Here is a 27,772-nt window from a genome sequence, read left to right as displayed (position 1 = left end):
CATCAGAGCTACTGTCCAAAAACATGCCGATTTAATAGATTGATTATAGATTAAATTGTGTATTATTAATTGACCAAGATTATTATTATTAAGTGACTGATAGCCGTTATTGTCATAACCAATGTTTCGTCAGTTCAGTTCCAGGCTCTGCAAAGGGAACATTAATGGAACATAGAGGGGTGGTACTTTTGAGGAAAGAATTGATGTGGGTTTTATTTATTCTCCTGTACTCTACCCCTGTTTTTTTGGTGCATTTTCTGTCTGACAGCAGCGCAAGCAGCAGCTACAAAGTTCAGCACAAACTTTTCATCAGAACCTTCTGCCAAACACCACATGGGGTAGCCTACACACCTGCCATAAGACACCATGCCAACAAGACCCAGGTGATCTTTCCATGGTGAGTGGGATATATTTTTACAGCTCTCAACATCTGTGAAGACATTTTAAAAAGCTGGGCTGGTTATAAGCGGGCTGGTTATAACCCAGGCCCCAAAAGGAATGAGCTTGAAGGGCTCCTTCACCACACTCCTTTAAGAAAAGTGGTTGTATTTCAAATGCCAAAATTCCCTGCAACAAGGTGACTTCCTTCTGGATGTATTGAACCAGGCACCTGGTTTCATATGGCAGATAGCTTGAGTGTGGGCAGTGCCAAAGGGTGTTGGGGGAGAGGTCTGAGTAGGGGAATTCCAGGGCCACTCAAGCTAGGAAACTGTGGCATATTACATAAAATTGGAAATGGGTTGCTAGGATTGCTGGCTCAAGACATGTTCCCATCCCAAACAGCTTCATTATATAACTGAAGAGATGAAGCCCTTCAAGGACAGAGAATGGTGGTGTGCAAACTCCTGGACTGCACCTAGATATGCTCAATCCAAGAGCTGTATCTCCAAAATCATTTGAGGGGCACCTTTTGGACTACACACTTCACCTTTGGCATTCCTGAAAATACTAACAGTCAAGTGACTGCACTGTTTACCAAGGTAAACATACCAGGAATTTCATCTGCAATGGTTGGCTTTGGTGAGGAAGATTTTGCTCACTCCCAACTCTAGATCATTTATGAACACATTTAAAAAGCACAGGTCCCAATACTGATCCTTGGGAGACTTCATTTTCTTGATCCTTCCATTGAGAGAACTGTCTACCACCTCTAGTACATCCTTACCTCTGTTTCGTATTGAGAATGCATCCAGTGATAATAGTGTGCCCCACTCTCTCTCTACATTCCACCAGGTTTGCATGCATTGTGCCCACTGTATCTATGCTTCTTTAAGTCCAAGTACTTCAGCTTGTCCATCTTGGCTTGCTGAAAAACTCTCTTCAGACTGGCAAACAAATTGTAAAAACTTTCTTATGCAGCTAATTGGTCAATTATTGAGTTCCCATTAAGGAACAGTTCCTATTCTGCATACTGTAAGGCTGAATTGTGAAGTTGGTTCTCTTGAACTCTTCTTGACTGGTGCTCTATTAAGAAGTTGTGTAAGAATTGAGGTCAGGCCTGTAATATTAATTCAACTTTCTAAGCATTTAAGCTTTAGACTCATTAGCAAGAAAGCACCTGTTTGGGGACGGGGTTGGTATAAACCAGAGCTGTTGCTTTTGCTCATTTTGCAAACATGAAAGTAATGTTTTCACAGTTCAACATGAAAAACACATCTGCCCTCAAATATTTCCCTCTCAGAAGTTTTCTATTTTTCTTGTCTTTTCTTTAAAGGTTCCCTAATTTTGACAGATTGCAGATGGCTTCTTTAGGGCAGGGCTATAACAGAAATAGACTCAGGCACACTGGAAATGGCATCAATCAGTCATGGGGATGGATTTTTCCAAAATGCTTTTCAGCCTAAAGCATATAAAGCTGTTATATGTAGCCAGTGAAATATGTGTGCAGTTCTGCATCAATTTGTCCATCTTTAGTGCAGTGCAAAATTTGCCAATGCCCTTCTTAACCTTTTCTACTGGCATACAGCAACTGATTACTTTGATCTGTGTTTGTCCTTTTTGCAGACAAAGGGCTCTTCCCACCCATCTGTTTTTTGAACATGCATCCTGATTTGCTTGCACAAAGCTTATGTAGAGGTTAGACTATGACTATGTCTGGTCTTTACTGGGCATTTGTTTGTGGGGACGTTATATGACAGTGATCATTCATTCTGCATGCAACCTGATTTCCGTGAAGGGTATTTCTGTCTTTCCATTAATCAGTTTTTCATCCCACACTTTTCAGTGCACTTTCCTGTCACTGTTCTAACCGCAGGGTCTGTTTGTTGTGCTATGGTGACAGAGTACTTTAATCCACTTTAAATGCACAATCCTAAAGTTCTGATATGCACTTGATAATACCTCATAAGATACTGTGGAAGTGCCCTTAAAGTGGAACAAAGGAACTTGGGAGACTGCAAGGTGAAATTGCTGAGGTTAAGTGCTCTCACTTGAACTAAATCAGGACAAATGAATGTTCATCACAGTATATATGTTAATTAGCTTATCGATCCTAGGATGTCTGTGTTAACAGCAGTTTTTTTGTAAATGGCCATTGATAATAACAAAATTTTCAACATCTGTACTTTTCTGCTTTTCATTTCCTTCTGACCTGTTTAAAATCCCCACCCACACATCCAACCATGAGTGATATTCAGTGCTAATCCTACTCAGAGTAGACTCATTGAAGTTGATGGACGTTACTTACTAAGATTTTTTTAATTTCAGTGGGTCTATTCTGAGTGTGCCTTAGTTGACTAATACTGTGTGCGTGACACACACTCACAACTCAAGATAATTTTGTGCATCTGATGGAGTTGACTGTAAGCTTTACTACTACAAATGTGATTTTAAGTGCCAGAAGAGTCTTTGTTTTCTTTGCTGCAAAAAAACATAGGGGTGTCCACAAGATGCAATAGGCACCTTTATTTACATTTCATTGATTACCTCTCAGATTACTTAAAAAGCCTGACAGCTGATTGATTAAAAAAAAAATCTTTAAAAGGTTGATGGCTCTAGCTTTAAGATCTTCCTGTTTGGGCTGGTTTCAGTTTTTTAAGCCTTTAACTGGGAGTTATTTCTTTTGGGCATGTGCTTTATTTAGTTTGATTTTTCATTGGATACTTTATTGTGTGTGTTGTTTTAATCTTCCCAGCCTGCTTACCTAAGGAAGGGGATTAGAAATCATAACAATTAAGGCTACAGTCATCAACTTACCCGGAGGAGTAAATCCTATTAAACTTGATGGTATTATTACACATCACCCTCAATCTCCACAGCAGTGCGAGTTCCATGTGTGCTTTACCCAGGGTCTGTGTTTCCTTTTAAAATGAGGCACAGTGGAGACTGTGGTGTCTTTATGGTGTATGGTTTACTTACACATATATACAACCTGAGCCTATGCTGGAGGGATTCACAGTATTACACTCCAAGAGACAGCGGCATAGTAACCCTGGCTGGCACCTGGGGCGGACCAAAGTTGTGGAGCTGTAGAGCTTTTGAGGGGAAATCAAAGTTGTTGAGCTGCCAGTTTCAGGGACAGGAAGTGGCTCTGCCTCCCTGCAGCACCCAAAATGCCCAGCAGCGTTCCTAGGTCACATCACTGCCACTGCAATCCTAAATTCAACTCCTCTTCTTCCAACTCTAGTTCAAAGTCTCTTTTCATTCTAATTAATTCTAAGTTGAGGGAGAGGCCTCTCCCATTTGTCCTTTGACAGAGTTCCAATCCCTTATTCCTTCTAATGGCTTACTTTTTGTGGGCTATTACCAGCCATGCTCCTGGCTTGTATTTAAACATGCTAAATCCAGTGTCTGGCACTGAGGAATTAGAAGGGGGTTCCAGGCACCCAACAAACTCATAATAGTATTTTTCTTGAAGAAACAGGTATCAGAGTAGGTTGCATATCAATGAACTTTCAAAGGGATTTTGTCTGATATGTTAGTTGTGACACTCTTCATGGCAAGTGAGCAGGTCAGAGAATTCCATCAGAAACAGAAACAGGAGCAGAAATTGCTGCAACTCACATGTTCATTAGATGATAGGAATGGAAGTCATGCAAGCAAATGTGAGTGGTACTCAGTATAGTTTTTATAGTCCACAGAGATTAAGTAACTAATTACATTGTTTTCTTTATTGTTTTGACATCTCACCTTCACTGAAATGCATTTAAATTAATTGCATAATTAATTATATAAATCTCAGCCGTACCAGATAGTGAAATGAACAATGTAGGTTTTAGCAGAAACTGAACTGCAGCAGAATTGAAACAGCACTGACTCCAGTTAACATAGGGCAGGATGAAACCACTACCTTCTTACATCCCATATGATCACTGAATGTGTGTCTTGGGAACCAAGCTGCAAATATGGGAGAAGTCTCAAGCAAAAGGATGGGGAACAGTGTGAGGAAAACCTGTGCTGAAATAACATTGTGGCTCATGCATATTGTACAAGTGTGAGCACACGTAATGGCATCATAAGGAAACATCACATACAAGATGTGGTTGCTGACGCATACTGGGGGCAGCCATCACACAGGAGAGCTGATGGTGACCCCTGGTGGTGCAGGTCTGTTGGTGGGTTGGCCGGTTCCATCCTTTAATTAATGCAGTGTGATTATGGTGTTAAGTCTCAGAACTAGTTTCTTAGTCTGGTTGGGTCTCTGAGATGCTGGGTGAGCATTAGGCAGCTCTTCTAGTGCCATATAATTGCTTCTTCCCTAAAGGCACTTGCAGCAGCTCCTGCCACAGTGCTTCTTTTTGAACCTGGCAACTGAAGAGTAAGCAATGTATTTTAATTCAGGTCTTGTGGATATCCTGTAGAGGTGCGCTATGTAGGACACAAGTCCCTTCTAGTTGCCAACAAAATCTGGAGTTGCTGCTAGAACGCTAAACCACTTCCCCGTTTTTTGTTTGTTTCCCCCCCCCAAAAGATATTTATTAAAGTTTTTAAAGTATAACAGTGAAAATGAAAAAAAAAAATACAAAATACAACATAAAAACAGTTAAAAAACAAATAATTTACCATAACATATCTTCCTTACGCTTATTTCCCCAGACCTCTTCATACCTCCCTTCTTTGTATTCCACTTCTATTTGTTAGTTCAGCAAATCCTTACCATTAAGCTTTAACCCATTTGTAAACCTTTTTTCGTACCTCCTAAAGCATTACAGCTGGAAACCACTTAGTTTCTATCCAACATCCTTCTAACATTCATTAATTTTACAATATTTCTGTAAATAGTCTTTAAATTTCTTCCAGTCTTCTTTCACCAACTCTTCTGCCTGGTCTCGGATTCTGCCAGTCATTTCTGCCAATTCCATGTAGTCGATCACCTACATCTGCCATTCTTCCAGAGTGGGTAAATCTTGTGTCTTCCAATACTTTGCAATAAGTATTCTTGCTGCTGTTGTAGCATACATAAAAAAGTTCTGCGCACCTGGTCCTTCAGGGGCACAGTTACCCCATTCAGGACCAGGGAGTCCTCCACACCTGCCCGCCTCCTGTCCCCCTAAAACAGTACTTCTGTCTTGTCAGGATTCAACCTCAATCTGTTAGCCGCCATCCTTCCTCCAACTGCCTCCAGACACTCACACAGGACCTTCACTGCCTTCACTGGTTCTGATTTGAAAGAGAGGTAGAGCTGGGTGTCATCTGCATACTGATGAACAGCCAGCCCAAACCCCCTGATGATCTCTCCCAGCTACTTCATATAGATATTAAAAAGCATGGGGGAGAGGACAGAACCCTGAGGCACCCCACAAGTGAGAGCCCAGGGGTCTGAACACTCATCCCCCCCACCACTTTCTGAATACTGCCCAGGAGGAAGGAGCGGAACCACTGTATGACAGTACCCCCAGCTCCCAGCCCCTCTAAACGGTCCAGAAAGATGTTATGGTTGATAGTGTGAAAAGCTGCTGAGAGATCCAGCAAAATTAGAAAACTAGAAAATTTGAACTATGCAGATGGAGTCCAGAGAGAAAAGAAACACTGATAATACTTTATTGAGGAAAACTGAACAAAACAGAGTGTGTGATTTAAGGAGAAGTATAAACAGGGATGTTTTGCCTTTCTTACTTCAGGTCTTGTACATAGCAGGGAAACATACAGAGGAAAAATTCACTCATAACTACACAGCCAATCAGGGTGCAGTAGCCACTCAGCCTGGCAGTAGCAATATCACCTTCAACACACTTAAGTTACACGCTGTATGACTATTGCTGTTGCACTTCCAATGTGTAGCTTACAGGCAGAGCAGTTAAAGCTACTCAGCAGGGATAGGAAAGAAACCATTTGCCTGTGAACCTGGAGAGCTGCTACCTGTCAGAGTAAACAGTATTGTCCAAGATAAGCCAATGGTCTGACTCAGTATAAGGCAGCTTCACGTGTTCATCTTTTGCGTTTATAGAATCATGAGATTGCTTTAATAATTCCAAGATGTTTAAAATGCAGGCTCTTTCCATTGCCTTTCTAGGTCTGCATTTTAGCTTATTTCACATTTATCTCTTCTCCTCTGCTGTCTCAAGGGCAATAAATATTTTTAAAAGTGAAATTTGAGATCATTGCAACATGACCCTGGATATTGGTCCTTGAGAGGGTGGGCGGCAATACATTTTTATTAACACTGCAAAGCCTTTACAACTTAATATCTAATGATATACAGATGGGGTTTTCCTTTTGCTGGCTAGGTCAGTAAGCTGAAACAACAGGGACTCTAATGACTTGGTATCTGAAATCAAGGTAGAGACAAGTTTGAGCTATTCCTGGATTGGCTGGCAGACCACTGTTTATGCAGATGGGTTAGCCAATGGGGGAACAAAAGTCATATCTGCTCCATCTTGCAGATGTGGAGAAGGGGTGGGCAGAGAGAGAGATGGGATGAGTTTGTTACCCTGGCACTTTGCTTTGTTAAATGGGAGCCTGCAGCGTTGCAAGGGAGAAACGCCTGAGCATAGCAATAACAAGCATTTTAAAAAAGGAAAAAGAACCCTCTCAACTGTTCTCTAACTTTCCTTTCCTGACCTTGAAGGATGTTGGAAGGTGTCATCTCATCAGCATTTCTGCAGTCGCTGGGAGATGGGGGTAGGGTGTGTGTGTGTTGTGAGGGGGATGTGATTTTTCTTCCTTGGGGCACCCTGCCAAGAATAACAGCAGACTCCAGCAGGTCGGCACAGGAAGGGAACGGCTGGGAGCTGATTTGTAGCAGGAGCTTTGGAGAGCCAGAATGCATTTTTATGGAAGAGACCTTCAGAGATGCATAAACCTCCCCCTGATTTCTCCTCCATCCCCCTCTTCCCATTGGAAGTTTGCCAAATCCGTTCTAAAAAGAAGGGGGGACCTTTCAATAAGCTAGTCTTGGATGTTTGTGTTCATGTCACTGATGTGTGTGAAGAACAAAGCAATCTGATGAACTGACATATAATTTGGACAAAGCAGGAGACGGGAAAATTCCATGGGCTACTTTTTCTTCCATCCTGCTGGTTCCCAAAGACTTGCTGAAAATGCTGAGTACAAGCAACTGACTATGGGATGGAGTAGGGGAGCCCATCAAATCCCATGCCACTGTCCTGTCATCCAGTGTAGATGGGATGGAGAACTGTGGCTTCTGAAAGCCATGCCATTTCTAAGGCTGTGTACACACTAACCCATTTGTAGTGCAAAAAATGTAGTTTTTATCAGCCTGAAATAGTTCATGCTTGTCCTCAACATGCTATGTTCAGTCTACTTTTATTTTAGATTCTGCTGTCCACAAGGTACTTGCTACACATCTGAAAACCCTCCCCTCTATTAGGTTGTCCATGCCTTTTCTTCCTTGTACATGGCCTAGGTGCACGAAGAAGGAAGTGGTGATTGCAGTCGTAGTATACACTTGGGACTTATCCACACTCATGGGTGTAGCTGGGGGGGGCAGGGGGCTGCCCCCCTAGATCAAGTAAAACAATAGAAAAACTTAACTAACTGAACAATCACATTGGTTCTGCCACCTCCGATTAAAGCCCTGTCCCCACCCCCAACAAAGTCCTGCCTCCCCCTAACAAAAATCCTGGATACGCCCATGTCCACACTTACCCTTTCATTTCCATGTTCTAGACCAGTGTTTCCCAACCGGTGTTCCGCGGCACACGAGTGTGCCGTGAGACATCGGCTGGTGTGCCGCGAGATGCCTGGAGGGAGGCGGGCGAGTCGGGCGGCGAGAGGCGGGGCGGCGGCGGCGAGGAGCCGCTCGGCGCGCAAAGCGAGGGAGGCTGGAGCCAAGAGCAGCGGCGAGCAGGAGGCGCTTGGTGGGAGATTCAGCCGAGCCCGAGCTGCGTGCGCTCCCGAACCTCTGGGCGGAGAAGAGCGTGCGTGTGTCCGGCTTAGCGACGGATCCTCTCACCCGGCGCAGCAGAAGACAACCCTCGGCGCGGAGCTCCTGCCACAGGCCTCCCGCCTTCTTCCCCACGCGGGGCAGAATAAGTGGAAACCGGCGGACGCAGCGGGTTTCTCAGCCGCTGCCCGGGTTGCCCCTCTCTCCTACAGAGCCGCATCCATCCCAGCCCCTCCTGTCATCTCAACCTGCCCGTCTAATTTACATACCATCATATCCTCCTTTCTTATTGATTCACTTAGATTTAGTCTTACATTTCTCGCTTTGTCTCCGTAGACTGCGCGAAGGGAGAGCCAGAGAGAGGCATCGCTCCTGCGCGGCGGGAGAGGGAGCAGCCGGAGCGATGCCCCAAACGAGCTGAATTCCGAGCGAGGGACTGAGGGGGGAGGGAAAAAACTTTCACTTTCGTGCGTCCCTCCCGGCGTGACGCTGCGCGCTGACGTCACGGGGCGGGGCTTTAATGGTGGTGTGCCGCGAGATTTTTTTTCAGTAAACAGGTGTGCCGTTGCCCAAAAAAGTTTGGGAAACACTGTTCTAGACACAGCTCCATGCTTTAAAGCTCCATGTCCGAGTGCTTCCTTCCCCACTTTCCCCAGAAGAACTCGTTCTTTAATACTGAATCAGAGTGACTGGCAATTTGGGTTTTCTGTGGGTTGCTGTTTGCTCTGATTCAGTGGTAAAGACTGGGTTTTTGCAGGGAAAGGGAGTGCCCAGACACAGTGCTTTAAAGTGCGGGCCTGTGTTTAGAAACATAGCACAAAAGGAAGTCTGGATGAGCTCTTGATGGATGCAGCCCCCATTGTTGTGACAACCTATGTTTGTTTTCAAATGGAGACCCTGCAAAGTAATGCAGAATCTGCCATGAGCTTTTATTTTCAGAATGAAACCAGTTTCCCAAGAAATACTTTTCAGGGGCAACAAATATGCAATAGATCTAGATTATATGTGGATTAGGTAGAAATAAACAGTACACTAAAGTCTTCATTGATTCTAGGATGAATGGTTGTGTGTACACAGCCTAAGACTAGAGGACTTGCCTGGAACAGTGTGCACCTTTTCCTCCAGTGTATTATTCTTGAATTACATCTTTTTCAAGGAAATGTACTTCCTTCGCTCTGCCTCTCACTGTACAATGAATGCATACCTGGTCTTGTTCTGAACAAGGGCATCCTGTATGTGTAAGCTTGGCTGTCTTTGAGGTTCCTTGACTTGAGCTTTACAAACAAAGACTTCCACCAATTCTTTTCAGGAGCACACTGAAAAACCTCTTAGACATGACCCTTGATCCCAGGCTTCAGGCATTCAGAGAACCTGCTAGGAATGGAATATTTTTTGGCCTTCTAATTTCCTCCCTTAAAATCACTAATTTCCGCCTGCTGTTGACAGTGTCATTGGATTGAGTCACTGCAAGCTGCACTTGCTATTTTATTCCTGAGAAGCCTTCCATGTATTACTTATTTGGAAGTGCACAGACCTCTGTGCTTGGGCATGCAACTTTACACTCTTTGAACCATTTCTGCATGAGCAATGTAAGGACAGATAATAAACTTTGCAGAGTGTCTCTGTGCCGCTTTGAGAAGGCTCTAAAGGGCGGGGCCACTTCGTCATGTTATTTCCAACAGGGGATTAGACTAGGTGTCAAAAATTGTGCGTGTTAATAGCATGTGAAGTTTGGCATGCTTCAGGAAAACAGATTGCAGAATGGAGAGCTTTAAAGCATTTCTTCACAGCTTTGCCCCACATAAAATAATGGCTAACCAATTTCCTCCTTTATTGAGTAAAACGGAAAAGTTGCCTTTGAAAAAGCCACTAGTCTGGCTGTTTCTCCCTAGGAGGACTATAGTAGTGACTCTGTCAAAATTTGTGTGCAGTTGCTGACCCTTCTCGCTCAGTTTTGATAGAGTCTTTGGAACAGAGCAAACTGTGTTCCTCTGTGGAGAATACCTGAGACCATGTTCATGATAAGCGGTTACTCTCACTGGTTTAAGGATGGTACAATAATTTTTGTTGCCCTTCAGTTAATCAGAATTGCTGTTGTTCCCCCCTTGTGCCTTATTGTATCCTATTAGGAGCATAATGATAAACAGTGCATTAGATTATCAGAGACTGCCCAAGATACCATTTTCTCATTTTAATGTTTAATATCTTTACCTCTTCTTTGCTTTCTTCCCTTTGCAATGACATTTACACACTGGGCATCTGGTAAGAGACCAGAAGGCTTTCATTGCTCTTGCCTAGAATGCAGGGGATATGAGTCCAGCTGATGAGTTGCTAAGTAGATGGTTCATTTGTACCCCCTTTAAAAGTTCAGGCAGTGGGTTTTTCTCTCCAAGACATTTACACAGCTGAGGCTTGCAGCCCTTACATTTTGCCACTCCATGCAATTACCCAGTTTGCCTTGATTGCTGGGCTGGCCCTACACATGGTTAGACTTATGTGGAAATGAGGGCTCACTCCATCACTTTTCAGAATGCCTCTGTGCACCACTCAAGGTCAGGCTACTTCTATTCAGATCAAGAAAGAACTCTTGATAGCTTAGTAAAACCTTCATTGTGGGACAAAAATACTCCTTGTGGGGAAAAGGATGAGCCTACATTTTTGCATAAAAAGTATCAGAACTGTGCAGCGCAAGGTATAGTAAGAACATAAGAAGAGCCTGCTGGATCAGGCCAATGGCCCATCATCCAGCACTCTGTTCTCACAGTGGCAAAGCAGAACCTCAGTGCAACTGCCCTCTCACCACTTGTGATTCCTGCAACTGGCATCCAGAAGCATACTGCCTCTGACAGTGGGCGTAGAAAATAGCCATCATGTCTAGTGGCCATTCAAGGTAAATTGAATGATCCCTTTTTTAAAAAAGCAACCCTTGATTAATTACCGGTACTTAACACTGCCTGCCTATTTATCCATGTGATTGTAGCTTCTGTGTGAAGATTCTTGTACCAGGGATTGGCACTTGCTGCTTATGACTGTGTAGTGCACAAGCATGCTGACAAAGGCTTTCTGACAACAGTGTTCACATCCATGCCCTTGGAATTAAAAGCTGATTTGCCTTAACGGAACTGCTTATAGTTTTCTAAACTTCTTCGTTTTTCAATTACAGTTTGGGAGAATTTGGATAGTTTTTTGTTTTCGAAAGCATCGCAGTCATTCTTCTGCGTTGACAGAGCACTTTGGCATATGAACTTGGCACAGTGGAGATAAAAAGAGAATGCTTTAAAAACCTCACACCATACGGAGGCACTTGGCTGGCTTCAGCCTTTGCAGGCGGGATGCCACTCTCTGAGTCACAGCTGCATGCTGACCTTTGGACCGTTTTTTACAGGAGAGGGCAAACATCTCCCCCTTGTAGGCTTTTTATCTAGACGGGCTCATTTTGAGCCCTTCACCAGTACTTCCTCTGAGAGTATCTGCATTTGCTGGTGCTGTTAGCTCCTGGTGGCTCTGCAATTCAAGGTGTATGCTCTTGGAAGCATTTGAGGAAACAAATGTTTTACATCTTTATACTTTCTGCTATTTCAACCTATTTCAACCTACTGAAAGAAAACCAGCTGTTTTTTTAAAATAATAATAGTAACAACAACAACAACAACAGCAACAGCAACAGTAATAATAATGGAGCCTGCAATCAGTGTTTCCAAAATAATTCATTCAATATTTTTCTGCTGCTTTTCAGGCTACAATTAGCCAGCAAGTAACAAATGGTTCACTTAGTTAGGATCAATGTGACAAAATCAGTTTTCTGCTCTACTGTCACCACATATCCAGTCTGCAGAAGTAGTTCTAGAAGGCTGATCCAGTTTGAAAAGAATGAAAACCACACAAAGAAAGCTTCTATGATAACTTGGGAGGCCAAAAAACTGAAAGGTGAAGTGACTCCAGTTCTTAGCCTCCCCCAAACTGCCCTTCCCTCAGGTAGATACTTTATTTTGATGTGTTGCCTTCCAGAGGAGATTTGCCCTCTAGATGATGAGAGGGTAGCATTTTTTGATGCAGTCGCCACAAAAGTGCTTTGCGGAGCAAAGAGACTGTGACAATCTGTGCTCAGCAACATCCCTTTCAGAGCCAGGATGCTGACAACAGTGCTCACGGCAGCATCCTGGCACCAGTGATGGCACAAGGGAGCACTGCAGTATCACGCCAGCTGTCTGGGATGCAACTGGACAGGTACTTTTTTTAGCATAATCAAAAAGGAGGGCATAGGAGGGGCTTTCAAAAAAGATACTCCAATGTTGAAGCTGTGGGTTCACCTTGCATGAGAGCACCACTATAACAAATGTAAACTAGTTTTGAACCATTGCTCAGTTGTTTTTTGAATGGGCAGTGTCTTCCCCAGCCTGTTCTTCCACACAAGGTTTTCCCCTGGAGATTTTAAAAAGGCAATTTAGCATCAAAACACATCATCCTTCTTGAATTCTAGTGTCCAGAGATGAACTCTTTAGTCCAGGTGAATTTTCATCTAGAATTACTGTTGAAATGCACCCAAAAACCTGGAATGGGGCTTGAATATCACTTGTACAGTCCCTTCTAAATCCTGAACTGAAAACTTTCAGTGGCCGTTCTGAAATCTGTCCATGCATTCATTTAATTTATGATATGAATACAATCATACTTACATGACAGCATTTTATGTTCTAGCAAAGTTAACTGGTGGTGACTGAGCAGGGAAAAGATGGTGGATAGCTTGATGAAGATGTTAACCCATTATGCAAATCTGTTAGGGAGCTAGAAAAGGTTCAGAAAAGGGGGTGGGAGAATCAGGACAGACAAAAGAAATTACTTCTTCATGCCGTGTATAAACTATGGACTTCATTCCCACAAGGTGAATGAGATGCCAAATTGGATGGCTTTAAAAGAGGATTAGACAAATTAATTGGGGATTAGGTTAACAATGGCTACTAGCCAAGATGGCTGTGTTCTACCTCCACAGTTGCAGTATTTTCCTGAATGCCAGTTACTGGAAACCACAAGTGTGGAGAGTGCTGTTGTGCTCAGGTTCTGCTTGCAGATGTCCCAGGGCATCTATTTGGCCACTGTGAAAACTGTCCTGAACTAGATGGGACTTTGGCCTGCTACAGCAGGGCTCTTCCTATGTTTTTATGTCAGCCTCTCAGTGCCAAAATCGTGTAAACAGACACGGCCAAGAATGACTGCTCATAATTCATCAAAACTGCAAAATTCATAATGTAGTGAAAGGATTTGTGAGTGAACACATGCAGAGCTTTAATTTGACATAAAAATTAGAAATAACTGAATTGATTGATCTGCAACTAGAAATTACTGAAATTTGAACTGGCAGCCGAGTTCCCCGTGAAACTTAATTGCTCATGCTCAGCAAAAACAATGGAATAAATTTATCCAGTGGGTTTGTGCATACCCTGACCCATCTTTGCTGAGTGTTTCTGGTTAGCTTGTGTGAAGGGGGAGAAGAATGCTGCTGTTGACGCAGTCTAAAATAACACTTTCAAGCCGCAGCCTTTCTTTTTTGTGTAACACAAAAATGATACGAGCTGCTTTGGACAGAGTCTGACCATTGTTCTATCTAGTTGAGTACTGATTACTTTGTAAGCAACTCTCCAAGGTCCCAGAGAAAGGCCTTTCCTGGCCCTGCTAAGATCTTTTAACCAGAGACCCAGCCTTGGACCTTCCTCATTCATAGCATGTGCTCTACCACTGAGCTATGCACTGAGCTCTCCCAAATACTTGGGGTTCTGCCATTAGGAGATTAATGGTCCATCTAGCAGAGTCACTGTTATCCTGCCTGGCTGCAGTGCTCCATGATCTCAAGCAGACACGTTTCCCATCCCTGCAATCCAAGAGGCTATATGTCAGCTTGGAAACAGACTGCTCTTTGGGAGATGTACCTAGCAAGCTTGCCTACAGCTTTGCTTGTGATAAAATTAGACTCTGACTGTGTCCAGGGGAATGTGTATTCTCGCTGCTGTGGGCATAAAAAATAGGAAACCATTTGAAGGAGGAGCAAAGCAACCACCTTTGATTTGCAAACCAAACCACCTGTGCTTGTTTTTGTTTATTAACAGCATGTCCTTTTCTGGCAAGCTGACAGGCCAGCAAATGGCAGCACCTGTTTGCCGCTATTTTTCACCTCCATCAGATCTCAGCTTTCTTCCCTTATAAATATTAAGGGGCAACCTCGGCATGACTTTTTGGACTAACGAAAGATGTCCTTTCTGTGCCTCTCATCCTTACTTCTGGACACAGCCATTCTGGCTGAACTCCCTGTGAACATGATATGTGGGCTTTGTGTATCAGATTCCTGGGAGTTACCTCTCTCTCTCTCTCTCTCTCTCTCTCTCTCTCTCTCTCTCCCCCTCTCCCCCCCCCACCCCGTCAACTCTCTCCCTTGTTCAGTTTGTGCACAACCCAGATTTTGTCTTGCTGGGGTTGCATTCTCATGAATAAGGACCAATGGTAACTCTTATGCAGAAAACAATGAAGGTTCAATTTACTGTATATAGACACTGTTTCTTAAATAAGCAGAGGTATTCTATATCTCTGCAGGGGAGATCCCCAGGTCCCTTTTGCTGTTGCTCTCTGGCATGCCATGCATAGTTTCCAGTTAGCTGATTAATTGAAAACTTACAGCTAATTTTGGCCAGTATTTAGGATATATCACTTCAGGGTTTGTTTAAAATATAAGTTATATTATAACCATAGACTGTAATAGGTTTTTTTTTTTTTTTTTTACTTATACAGTAACTTTAAATATTGGACTTCCAACTGTGTTTCTGAGCCAGGTTAGATGGCCTCCTTAATAATAAAAAATAGTGACAAATTGAATTAAAGATGCCTTGGAGCACCCTGGTGGTCAGTCTGTGGCATTGCCTCTCCATTTCTAGTTGCTTTTATTCTTAAAGGCAAGGACAGAAACAGAAGAGCAGTGGAGCCCTGCCTGGGACTTGACAGAAGTGAAAGGCATTTAGCTAATGAAATCACCCAAGTGAATTAACGGAGCAAAGGAGTGCTCTGCAGTACTTGGCTGAAACGGGCACAACATTCAACTGACTTCCAGTCTTGGGACAGTCATGGGAAAACAAACCTGACATTCAGAGACTGTGCAGTTAATCACCAGCTCCGTCCCCTGACCCCACTTTCCAAAGCCTTATCTTTCCAAGCAAAGCTGCAGCATTTGAAAACCAGCCAAACTGTGTATGTGTCTGTGGTTTTTTTTTAAATAACAAAAATCTTGCTCCCCATCCCTACTGAAATAATGGGGCTGGAGACTGGTTTTTGCTTGTTTGTTTCATTTATTGAATTAATGAATTTGTATCCCAGCTTTCCAATTACTTGTATTAGGTGGCTTACATCAAAAGTGTAGCATCCATAAAAGCCATCAGAACAACAATAAAATCAACAACAGTGAGGCCAAAGCAATAAAAAGCATTAAAACCAATTAGAAAATCTCAATACGGGAAGGCAGAAGGAAGTAACCAGATTTTAAAGTTGAACAGCTGAGGTGCCAGGTGCATCTCTATAAGGAGGGTGTTTTGCAGATGCAGCACTGCAAATAATAATAAAAAGACCCTGTGTCCAGTTGCCACCTGTCTAATTTGCAAATAGCCATGTTTCTATAGAAGAAGGTGATTCTTTAGGCTACCCTGACCCCAGACCATTTAGAGCTCCATTGGAAAATACCAGGAATCAGTGTAGTTCATTGGCTAGAGATACATGCTCAGAAATACTTATACTCCAAATATCTCTATAATACGGGCATTTTGAGCCAGGGTTCAACAAAGTTTATTTGGTCCTAGAACCGTTTTTTTAGTTCCAAGGTGAAGTAATGTGACATGTGTATTAATAAAAATAGAGACAAAGGGCATCAGAGAGAATACAAAATGCTTTTCATTTTTCAGAAGCAATTACACTCAAACCTTGTATATCTGGCATTGGGGCCTTTAGATCAGAGAACTCGATATTGAGGTCATCCTAAATCCTGCCATGATCTGCTTATAACAACTAGGCCTTACTTAAAGGGACAAAAACTATATAAGCTGCCCTTAGATCACCTTGCAAACCTTCCATTGCTTTTGGTTACCTTTGGATACCTTCAGAACAGATGTGGGGAACCTGCAGCCATTCAGATGTTGTTGGACTACAACTCCTATATTCCCTGAGCATTGTCCATGCTGTCTGATCCAACAACATCTGGAGAGCCATGGGTTTCCCATCCCTGCTGTAAATTAAAATCTGACAAACCCCCCCCATGTAACAGTGTTTTTTTAAAGATCTCTTCCTTCCCTTTGCCAATCTCTGTTTTCAGCTAAACATTTGTTCCCGTGCCCTTCTCTGTTCCCAACCCACCCTTGAATACCAGGGCCACCTGCGAAGAAAGCTGAAATTTATCCCAGGAGGAGCAGTAGACTCTCTTCTCCTGAGTGTTTTCTGAGCTGATGTCATACAATCTGTTTGATTTTGCAGCCAGTTGTTATGGGGAACATCACGCTTTCAGCACCATGAGCGATGACATTTTCCCCATGTGCAAAATGCAATGCAGCTGTTGTTAGAGGAGCAAAGGCTGCATCAGGGAGGCCAACTAGTTAAGACATGGGCGGATGCTGTCTGTGTGGGAAAGTAGTCAGTCAATCACCCATTTGGAGTTTACTGCAACTGAGGACTCCTCTGGCCCAGTTGTTCTTGCACTCTACTAATGAATGACAGGCTATTCCAGGGGTCTCCTGGGGATCTTTTGCTTTGCCCTTGTGCTTCTCATCTTCAGTTGCCTTGGCCATGTACCTCTTCCATGGAGTACTGGTGAGGAGCCACAGGCACACAATTTGCATTCTGAAAGTTTAGTCCTAACTATTCAGTGGTTTTTTTTAAGGAACACAGGTAGCAAGGGTGGGAAAGGGCTCATCCAGACTTTGTTTTGCACTGAGCTTTCCTTTTTTTTTTTTTATAAAATTTTTTATTTGGTTTTCTGCTTTTATAAAGACAAAACATACACAAAGAAGACAAAAGACAAAAACATGTATAAAATCAGCAAATCCCCATTTCATAACCTTGTTCCTTGACTTCCCCCCACCTCCCCTCGTGCATCCCAGTTTCAAGATTATATCAGCAAGTTGGTGTTTCTCCTCTTAACAATCTTATTCATCTTATTACCTTTTTTATAATAAAAATTGATTTTCATAAGTTGGACTTAAGCTCTCTTCCATCGATTTTCATTTTATCTTAATTAAGAGTCATCTTAACCAAACCTAGAAGTCTTAAGAGTTTATAAGAGTCTCTTCTTCCCTCCCTCCCATCCCCGGTTTTTGTCCCTTCCCAGTAAAAATCCAAATTCGAGATTCTCAGCCTGGGTTCCTCACGTCCGAGGCTTTCAAATCTCTTTCAGTCCCTCTTCGCCTGTCCTGTTGGTAGTCCTTTATGTCAGTCGTCAAGTCTGGGAAAAGTTCTTTCACCATCAAAGTGTATCCTCTTCCCACAAGAAGATTCCAAAGTGACTGCTGAAGAATTTCCACAAAGTCTATCCCTTCAAAGTCTAAGTCCAAACGGAGGCCCCAATCATATTTCTTTATTTTAAATTCCTGTATTCCATTTTGTCTTGGGACCTCCTCCTTCTTCTTCTGTGTCTTTCGCAGACTTGTGGTAGATATGTTCCCAGCGTCTCCTTGCTTGTATTCCGCAGATGTCAACTTTTGGTTGTTGCTTCCCAGGATTACTTCTTCTTTTTCTTGTTGTTTAGTCTCTTCCAGCTCTGTAGATATTGTTTCCCAATCAGCTGTGGATTCTTTCTCATTAAGGTCCTCAATACAAAGAGCAGAGTTGCCTGTTCCCAAGGTCATAGTCTCAAGTTGTTTATTCATGGCCAAACTCTGCTCTTGTAAGATTCCCACCAGTTGAAACATCCTTTCGATTTCCACTAGTAACTTTCCTTCCACAGCCATTGTATCCATTGTAGTTTCACAGAATTCCCCCTAGGGGGAATCTGGTTACTTATTTGCCTTTTCACCAACAATCCTTTAACTGATTATTGTTACTTTGTTTCCAACAGTTTTGTCTCAATTATAACTCGTCTTAGTCCAGAGGGATCTTAAATGGCAATTTCTCACTTTAAACCGCCCGTTTGGCAGCTTTGACAGCTGTCAAACTCCGCAGCTCTTACGCAGGCAGAAAAGCAGGACGTTCCCGAGCCCGGGAGGGGGGGTTGTTTAAAACAAAAGTAAGGTTTCCAAAACTCCGCTCTCCAGCCCAAAATTTCCTTTAATTAAATCTTGGAAGTTAATGTCCTTTTTCACTCACCCCGCCAAGGGTAGGCTCTCCAGCTTAGCTCTTGTGTCGTTGCTTAGATCGTCTGCAAGGGGGGGGGTGCGGACTTCCTTTTGGCACACCCCCCGGTCGTCTCTAATTCAGGGTAAAAATTTTTAAAGTCCCAATCCGTCTTACTCACGGGTAGTTCTTTCAGTCCAGATTTTCAAGGAAGGAAGTCGGCGCTCTCTGGTTATGGCTCGCGGCTTCGCTCCACCGAGGTGGCGATCGACTCTCAGTGCCACGCCACCCCCGTATCCCCTCCGCAGCCTTTAAAAAGGCTCTTTGCGAATCAGGGGGGGCGCTTAAGGCACCCGCCGAGTCTTCAGTCCGCAGGCTTCCGCGCCTGCGGTTTTTAAGGGTCCCCGCGTCGCCGGCGCGGCAAAGACCCATCCTCAGTGGAGCCGATTCCCTCCGGAGCTCGGAGGAAATCCGCCATTTCCAGATCGCGTCAACCCGGAAGTCCCTCTGCACTGAGCTTTCCAGGCACAGGTCCATGTTTTAAAGCTCTCTGTCCAAGCTGCTTTTTATTTGTCCCTGTGCTTTCTCTGGGGAAGCCCATGTTTTACCACTGAATTGGAGCAAATGGCAATCCATGGAAAACCTGCTTGCTGTTTGCTCCAATTCAGTGGTAAAATACAGGTTTTCCTGAAGACAAAAAAACAAACAAAAACAAAACCTGTGCTTGGACGTGGAGCTTTAAAGGCCAGACCTGTGTCTAGAAACGTGGCACAAAAGGAAGCCTGGATGAACCCAAAGACTTACCTGAGACCTGGAGAGCAGCTGTCACTCAGTGACAGTGCACAATGTTTGGTGCGGCTGACCATATTAGTATAAGATGAAATTGTATGTCTTGGTAGTAATGGAGTTCATGGGGTTCCATGGCAATCTATGGGAGCATTGTTCATTTTTCTTTTGATTCATTTCTCTGAAAGTGAGCTCAAAAGTGAATGCCACAAGCAAAAATCCCTGTTCTATTTTCTGAGGCTCTAATTGTTTGTTTGTTTGTTTTTACTAAGGGAAGTTTACTGGGGCAAAGTTAGTTTGAAACCACCATCTGCCAAAGAGGCAGACTTCTCCAAAGAATCACTGTGGGCAGTAGTGGTTGGTGCCCCCTGGACTGGTTGTAAGTAAAAAGGCATGCAGGGCAGGGCAGGTGGGGGCTATTTGAGGGCAGGCTGAGATGAGTGGGGGCAGTGCTCCATTTTCCCTAAAGGGCCAGCCTCCACTGATTGGGTGGCAATACTAGGCACAAAGTCTAACTTACAATTGGTAGTGTACTGTTCCCCCCAATGACCAAAATTCCCATGGTAATGGGAAGACATCCAAAGAAATAAATGCTATAGCAATAGGTGACATCAGCAACTGTCACATGGACTGGGTAAATGCATGTTCTAGTCATGAGAGGTAAAATATGTAGATACAGTAGTTTAAATGACGATGTCCTAGAACAGTTGATCATTAAACTGGCCAGAGGGGAGGCAACCCTGGACTTAAATGGTGCCCAGGACCTGGTGTGTGATGTGTTGCTGTCCAGTTCAACATATATGTACTGTAAGTGGACAGTTGTATTCACTACAGATTGCAGAGCAGATTCCTGTACCTGAACTAATTTTCTCAGGAAGGGAGTCTGTGGAACTGAAGCAAGCAGCAGTAACAAGTGACAAATTTCTAGGCCTTATTGACAAATTAAAAATGAACAAATCACCAGGTCCAGATAGTATTTATCCAGTATGTTCTTAATTAGCTCAAATTTGGAACTGATGATATTCTAAGAAGAATACGTAGCTTGTCTGTAAGGTCAGTCTCCATACCTGAAGGTTTCCCATAGGCGTATGGCTGGTCATTGTGAGAACAGGGTGCTGGACCAGATGGACAGCCTTTCTTAAAGTTTAGGAGTTCCAGGTCTAGGCTTTCTTTGAAGTGATTTTAGTCTAACCTTTCAAATTTCACAATTAGCTGTAGACTTAACGATCCAGGACAGTTTTGTACCACCTGTGGCTAATTGTCATTTTCTCCCAGATGATTAGTGGATATGTTGAACCCTGGGTCCTCAAACAGCCAGATTAGTCTTCTTTTGGTGAAGGTCTGGCACAGTAGGCACAGAAGGCCATAGCTTCTCTTTCACTATCTCCCATTTTAGGTGGTTGTTTTGATCCTGTTCTTCCTCTAAAAACTTCATGGAGGTGTACAGGGTCCCCCGTCCCACATTTTAGCCTCAGAAGTGCCTTTTCAGGATGATTATGGCTACATGCACATTAATGCATTTGTAGCACAAAATTTTAGAATTTCTCAAAATGGAATTGTTCATGCTTTTACTCAAGGCTATCATGGCTACCAACCACAATGGCTGTGTTCTACCTCCATGGTCAGAATACCAATTGCAGGAAACTACAGGAGGGGAGAGTGCTGTTGTGCTTATCTCCGGCTTGCAGGCTTCCCATGGGCATCTGGTTAGTCATTGTGAGAAAACTGGACTAGATGGGCCACTGGCCTGAACCAGTGCAGCTATTCTAAAGTTCAAAATGCTGCTTTTCAATCTTCTGTGTATTGTTTCTAGATCCTGCAATCCACAAGAGTGAGTGTGGTTGAATTGTGTGTATCTGAAAACCCTCCCCTTGATTAGGTTATCCAAGCCTTATCCGCCCTATGCATGTTCCATGTGAATGAAGAAGGAAATGGTGACTGTGATCTTGGTATATGTCCACCCACAACATCATTGGTCCCATCCTTTGCTGGGACAACCTACTTGTTTTCAAATAGACACACTGTAGAATCCATCTGCCTTGAGCTTTTATTTTTGGATTGAAATCAGCTTCTCAATAAGTGCTTTTCAGGGTGGGATTATGCAACAGGTCTATATTGTGTGTGAACTGCATAAAAACGGTGCTCAGGAACCATTGATTTTAGAATAAAAGGTCATGAGTATGCAGCCCAAGAGTTACTGACATATGGTTGCCCCATGAGCTGTGAAGCAGTCGTTTGAATTTTGTTCTGACACTCTTATCCATTATATCACCCTGTATCTCTTTCTTGATACAGAGAGCCAGTGTGGTGTAGTGGTTAAGAGCGGTAGTCTCGTAATCTGGGGAACCGGGTTCGCGTCTCTGCTCCTCCACATGCAGCTGTTGGGTGACCTTGGGCCAGTCACACTTCTTTGAAGTCTCTCAGCCCCACTCACCTCACAGAGTGTTTGTTGTGGGGGAGGAAGGGAAAGGAGAATGTTAGCCGCTTTGAGACTCCTGAAGGGGAGTGAAAGGCGGGATATCAAATCCAAACTCTTTTTCTTCTTCTTGAGCATTGGTACAAGTAGTGCAAAGAGCATTCTGGTGTGTAGGGTGACCATGTTTTGTATTTTACAGAGGATAGTTCCCTATTTCAAGGGTTGTCAGAATACAGCCCTCTATTTGAAAGACTGTCAAGTTCAAGTCTGATTTAAAAATGAAGAACCCTATGAAGGGAGAACAGGTGGGCCCTGAATTTGCCTATCAACCCTGGACAGAAGGCACACGGGTCACCTGGCCCCAGTCTTCCCTACAATGATGAGACTTACTGTATTCCTATTTAAATGGTAGTCATCGTTTCTAAATTTGCAGCTATACTTATAAATTAGGACATGCAAATTTTATGCAAATCTCTTTTTTTAATGATGCAACTCCTCCTTTTAGGGCTCGTCCACACTTTGCTTGTCCCATGCCTTAAAAGCATGGGTCCAAGTGGTTTTCTGTTTGCCCTGCTGCTTTCCCTAGGAAAACCCCTTCTTTACCGCTGATTCAGAGCAGACATCAGTCCACAGAAAACTCAATTGACATTTCCTCCAATTTAATGGTAAAGAGTGAGTTTTCTGAGAAGTAAGTGATGGGGCAAGCAGAAATGTGGACAAGCCACAAGGCAATGCATAAGAGGCCACCTTACTGGTGCCAAAATGAGTCTTTGCTAAGGCAGAAGAGAGCTAGTTGTGAAGGAAATGTGATCAGTTTAAAAAGATGTGAAAGTAAAAGTTGGTTAAAGTTTTCCAAAGTGTAAACACAGGAGAGTAAAACTGTCAGGCCATGGCCCATCTAGTTCTGCATTCTGTGTCTAATAGCAACCAGCCAGTTGCCCTTCAAAGCTCACATGGAAGGTATAAGGGTAAGAACCTGCCCCTAGAGTTGGTAATACTTATATAAAAAAGGTAAAGGACCCCTGACAGTTAAGTCCAGTTGCAGACGACTCACTCTGGGGTTGCGGTGCTCATCTCGCTTTACAGGCCGAGGGAGCCGGCGTTTGTCCTCAGACAGTTTTTCCAGGTCGTGTGGTCAGCATGACTACCTTGGTATATAGAGGCAGTAGCCACTGATAAACCATGTCCTTCATGAAACTATTTCTTTTAAAACCCTAAAGCAATTGCCCATGGCCCCAATATACTTTGTTATAACCTTTTCCTTGCAGTCTACACAGCTCTAGAATGATGGCAAAACTAGCAACTTTTTGACATCTTGGAAAGTTATAGTGCAGATGGCTCTGGAATGAAATTACTCCTGTTCTGAGCAGGAAAGAATTGTGCTTAGTGGCTTTTTAAAAAAATGACACCCTCTATATTCTTTTATTTGGCACAGGAAGAACTACTCCAGAGACAAATGCTGCTGGGGTGCTTCCACATCAGCCTTTTTTTTTCTGGAGCTGATCTCAGCCATTCATTCAGTTTTTACAAAGAATCCAGATGGCATGGTTTCCAGATATAAGCTACTCAATAGGTTGCTTGTCCTATTGTAAGACATGGTTTGCAGCAATTTCCCTGACTTTAAGTGCAATTGCCATGCCACCCTTTGACGTAGTGACTTTGACAAAGTGCTGTTGACTCATCTAGTGTGGAAGTGAGGTTAATGACCATGACACAGTTTGTGATGGCATTGCTGAAACCTGGATCTCTGCTTTATTTGCTTTACAACTGGGATGGGAAGCCTTATTTTTTTAAACCCAAGGGCTGAATTAAATCCTGGGCAAGCTTCTGGGGGCCACATGCTGGGGTGGGTGCGGCCAGAGGCAAAAGCAAGTACAGCAGTGCATATGACTCTTACTTTGTATAGCAGACTGCATTCCAGCCATGCCAAAGTCAGAGGTTTCTACAGTCACACACCCTTCTCTGTGCTCCAGGAAGGCAAGGAAGAGGCATGATCACAGTTCGAGGACATATTTCAGAGTACTAAATGAGGGCATTGGAGCAGGGCTGGTGATGGGTGTGGCCTAGGGAGAGGGGTTGTGACCTGTCAAGAGTCTCAAGAGCCATTTAGAGAGACTGGCTGTTCTGCATCTTGCCTGTAGTTTCCCTTTGCACCACCACTATTTCTTGTTGATGCCCATCAAGCCCTTTCCAACAGGCCAGAGTTTTGTGGATCACCTGAGAGAGGCAGGGAATTAAATTTGGTTCCCAAACATCTGATTGGGGGTGGTGGCAGGATTTTTGTGTGTTGGCTGGATGTTCCTCCATTGCATTTCATTTTAAAACAGAATAATGAATATGTAGAAATAAAAACAAGCCCTTAATTTGCAAATGCTCTAACAGTTGGGCAGAGCTCTCCAGATGGGACTACAGCTCCCATCATTCCTGCTCACTGGCCATGCCAGCTGGAGCTGATAGGAGTTGTAGTCCAAATGCATCTGGAGGACACCTTTTTTGTTCAGCAATGTTTCTCCAATGTTACAGCATTATTCGGGGGGCTATAAAACCAGAACATTTGTGGTATAAAAAGTTTGGGGAATTCAGCAGGAAGTGATGCACTGATTGGATATGAAGCTGTGCCACCACCCCAAAAATTTTGCAGGCTGAAATGTTATTAAAAGTGGGATGATAGCATTATGAGCACAAATATTATTAATGTGTAATAGAAAGAACTTAATAGGTAACTAGTCTTTGCTCCCGTTTGACAGATGAGAAAAGCAGAGGGTGAAGCAGCTGTACAGTCCAACAAACCACTCCAAGTCTTTAGTAAGAACTGGAACTTGAATGTTGCAGGTCCAAATGCAAACAAGAATCTTTCTACAGCCGCACGAACCTCTTTATATTCTTTCGGCTTCAGAAAGGTCTTGTGACTCTGGGCAGGCGACGGCCGCGAAGTTCCTCCGAAGCGGGGCTTTCCTTGTGTGATCGTTGGCCGCGAGCCTGAGCAAGGAGGGAGAAGAAGCCCTCCCTCCCTCCTCCCCCCAATGCAGATTTTGGCGCGCGGGGTGGGGGAGAGACAGGGAGGGGGCTGGTTTATTGTGGAAGCCGCCGCTGCTGGTGGCGCGGAGGAGACCCACCTCCAGGGAGGGAGGGAGATGGCGCTGCCGAGTTCGCAGCCAAACTTTGCACAAGAGGCGGCTGCTGCTCCTCCACCCGGCCGAAGTTAGCTCTGGAGCGGGACGCGGCTGGCAACCGTCTCCAGCCTTTGCCCGCAGGAGCGCCCCACGCCAAAAAACAACCCCCCTCCGCCAGCAGCAGCCCGGATCCCAGTCCCTTCCCACCCATTCCTAAAGTGGCGGCGGCGGCGGCAGCAGCAGCAGCAAGTCTGCAGATGGGAACCAACTAATCGCAGCCAACTCCGGCAGCCCGTCTCCCTCCCAGAGCGTGTCCGGCCACCCGGCGCCTGCAGGATGAGCGATCAGCCCTGGGGAGCCTCCCGCAGCCGCCGCTCCCGCCCGGGCGGGGACTACCCGAGGGCAAAATGAGCGATTATCCGGAGAAGGAGGCGCCGATCTCGCGCAAGCAGCGCTTGATGGCCGCGATCGCGTCCGGGGACGAGCGTGCAGGAGCAGCGGCGAGTGGCAGCTGCTGTCGTGCCGAGTCCCCGGCGGCGTTGGCGGCGGCTGCCTCCGCCTCCTCCGACGCGGCGCTCTGCTGCTTCATCTGCGGCGGCGGGATCAGCCGGGGCAAGGAGCTGAAGCTGCAAGTGAAGTACCCCCGCGACAACCAGCCTTTTTTCCCTTTCCTGCAGCACCAGGAGCCGGCGCCCGGGGCGCAGGAGGTGACTCCGGAGGGCTGCGCTGTGGTGTGCGCCGTCTGCCGCTGCTTTCTGGCGGAGCAGTGGGACTCCTTCGAGAGGACGCGCACGCCGGTGGAAAAGCGCATGTATTGGCTGAAGCGGCCCTACCAGTGCGACGGGCCGGCGGGGGGGCCCGGCGGGCTGCGCAGGGGCCCCCAAGAGTGGAACCTCTCCTACGTGCTGGGCGCCGACGACGAGCGGCGTCCTAGTAGCAGCAGCGGCCGGAGCCAGCCTGCAGACGACGACGAGGAAGAAGGTTGCGGCGCCGGCGGCGAAGACTCTGAGCTTTCCTCTCTCTCTGACGCCGGTAACCTCTCGGAGCCTGACCTGCGTTCCCCCAGCCGGAACAGCGGCGCCAAAGGCGGTCCGGGTTACTGGCGCGTCAAAGAGCGCGCGGTGCCAAGCGCGCACATGGGGAGCCGCGCCAGTTACCGCGAGTGGAACCAGCCGCCGCCGCCACCCCCAGAGGAGGCGGCGATGGCGGCGGCCCCCTTGCGCCCGGGGAACGGGCTGCCACCGGCAGAGAAGCCTCGGAGGAAGAGGCAGCGGCGGGCAAGACTCTGGGGAGCCGAGGCGCCGATTTGGAGAGCTGCTCATGGCGCGCCAGGGGGCAGCGGCGGGAGCGCACCGGGGGCCTTCAATACAGCAGGAAGAGGCGACGGGTTGCTGGGCAAGCGACCCCCGGGGGAAAGTGGCCGAGAGCTTTCCAGTTACTGCTCCTCCGAGGAGAGCGAGATCAATATCACCAGCGACGAGGAGCAAAAAGAGAATGGCAGCGCCCTCCTAGCGCCCAGACCTCTCTGGGGGGCAGAACCGCCATCGGTAGGAGAAGTCGTTTGCTACGTTTGCGGCTCCCTCTTGACGTCTACTTCCCAGCACAGGATTCACGTGCAAAAGCAGGAGAAAGCCTCTAAGGCGCCTTTCTTCCCCTTCCTGTGGTTGCACAGCCCTCCTCCGGGGGCTTTACCCATCAGCACCGCTGGTAGCACCTTAGTGTGTTCTTGCTGCTTCGCTTCCCTCATGCAGCAGTGGCAAAGCTTTGAGTTGGCCAACGTGCCTGTCCTGCAGCGGCTCTATGTAGTACCTCTGAACGCTGTAGCCCCCAAGGCTAAGAGGGAGACTCTTCCAAGAGAGGAGGTACTGCCTGGACCCCTGCAGCTTCTCCAGGAAGCATGTTACCTCTGTGGGGAGGATTGCACCAAGGATGGCCGGTCAGTATCTGCCAAGATCACCAACGGCAATGCCAAAACAACCATGCACTTCCCCTTCCTCAGCCTCCTTCCTTGCCCTCCCAATGCCAAAGGTCTCAACAAGCACTGGGAGGTCCATAGCTGTCGGAAATGTTATGGTGTCCTGCAGGACCTATGGGCCATGTACCGGGCTTGCCACAATGAGGAGTTCATCACTTCGGTGCAGAGCTTCCTGGGCAGGTATCACCAGGTCTTTTCAGCTGGGGAGTCCAACAGCATTGCCCGGCATCCTGGTTTGGCCAAAGTGGGCTTGGTGTCCATTTGCTACATCTGTGGAGCTGAACTGGGAGCAGGGAAGGAGTTTCACATCAGTGTCAACCCTCCAGGCCGCTTTGGCGAGAAGGAGCCATTCTTCCCATTCCTCACAGTTTACCCACCAGCTCCTCGGGCTAGGCCTGTCGATTCAACTGGAATAGTGGCTACATGTGTGCTCTGTTACCATGATCTCTTGGGACAGTGGATGCAGCATGAAAGCAACCATTCCCCCCATCCAAGCAGTGCCTGGTCCAGGCAGTACAAAGTGGAGACTTTTGTCTGCTTCTTCTGCAGGCAAGAGAAGAAACGATGCCTTGGATTAAAAGCGGTGCAAGTTGCCAGGCTGCCAGTGTTCCTGTGCTCTTTACGGGTGCCTAGCAGCTTGCTGGTGGATGACGGTAAGCAGCTGACCATCGGAGCATGCGCTGAGTGTTCCGTACTGGTGCTGGCTGGCAAAAACACAGTGTCCAGAGATCTCTTTGCTGCACCTGCAATGGCACCAGCTTCTCTCCAAAAGGTAAGCTGCTTGGTTGACCTTCCAGTGGAACTGGAATTATCTGCTGTTGCTCTTCTGCAAGCTTTGGCTGGAGACAGGTGCCAAACTGTTGCTTTCTAGCAAACCAGCCACTCCAGAGTCATTGACCTCATGACTC

At 45.5% G+C, this 27,772-nt stretch overlaps 1 protein-coding gene across 3 annotated transcripts in view; it reads left to right on the top strand.

Moving 5' to 3' along the window:
* GSE1 (Gse1 coiled-coil protein) overlaps window positions 1–27,772 on the top strand; it is a 439,018-nt gene that overhangs the window by 40,161 nt on the left and 371,085 nt on the right. Inside the window, exon 1 of one of the 3 annotated variants that reach the window (XM_083513478.1) lies at window positions 23,160–27,636. The exons of 1 other annotated variant lie outside the window; for it this stretch is intronic. In XM_083513478.1, coding sequence (XP_083369604.1) covers window positions 25,297–27,636 — 2,340 coding nt within the window. In that variant the 5' untranslated portion in view covers window positions 23,160–25,296. Of the gene's footprint in view, window positions 1–23,159; window positions 27,637–27,772 lie in introns of those variants that run through there. One more of the 3 variants, XM_083513474.1, reaches the window with a different exon arrangement.

Source organism: Podarcis liolepis (genome assembly GCF_965112155.1).
Source record: "Podarcis liolepis genome assembly, chromosome: 7".
Lineage (NCBI taxonomy): Eukaryota > Metazoa > Chordata > Lepidosauria > Squamata > Lacertidae > Podarcis > Podarcis liolepis.
Note: the sequence above shows the minus strand (reverse complement) of the source record. Positions and strands in the feature narration are given on the sequence as shown.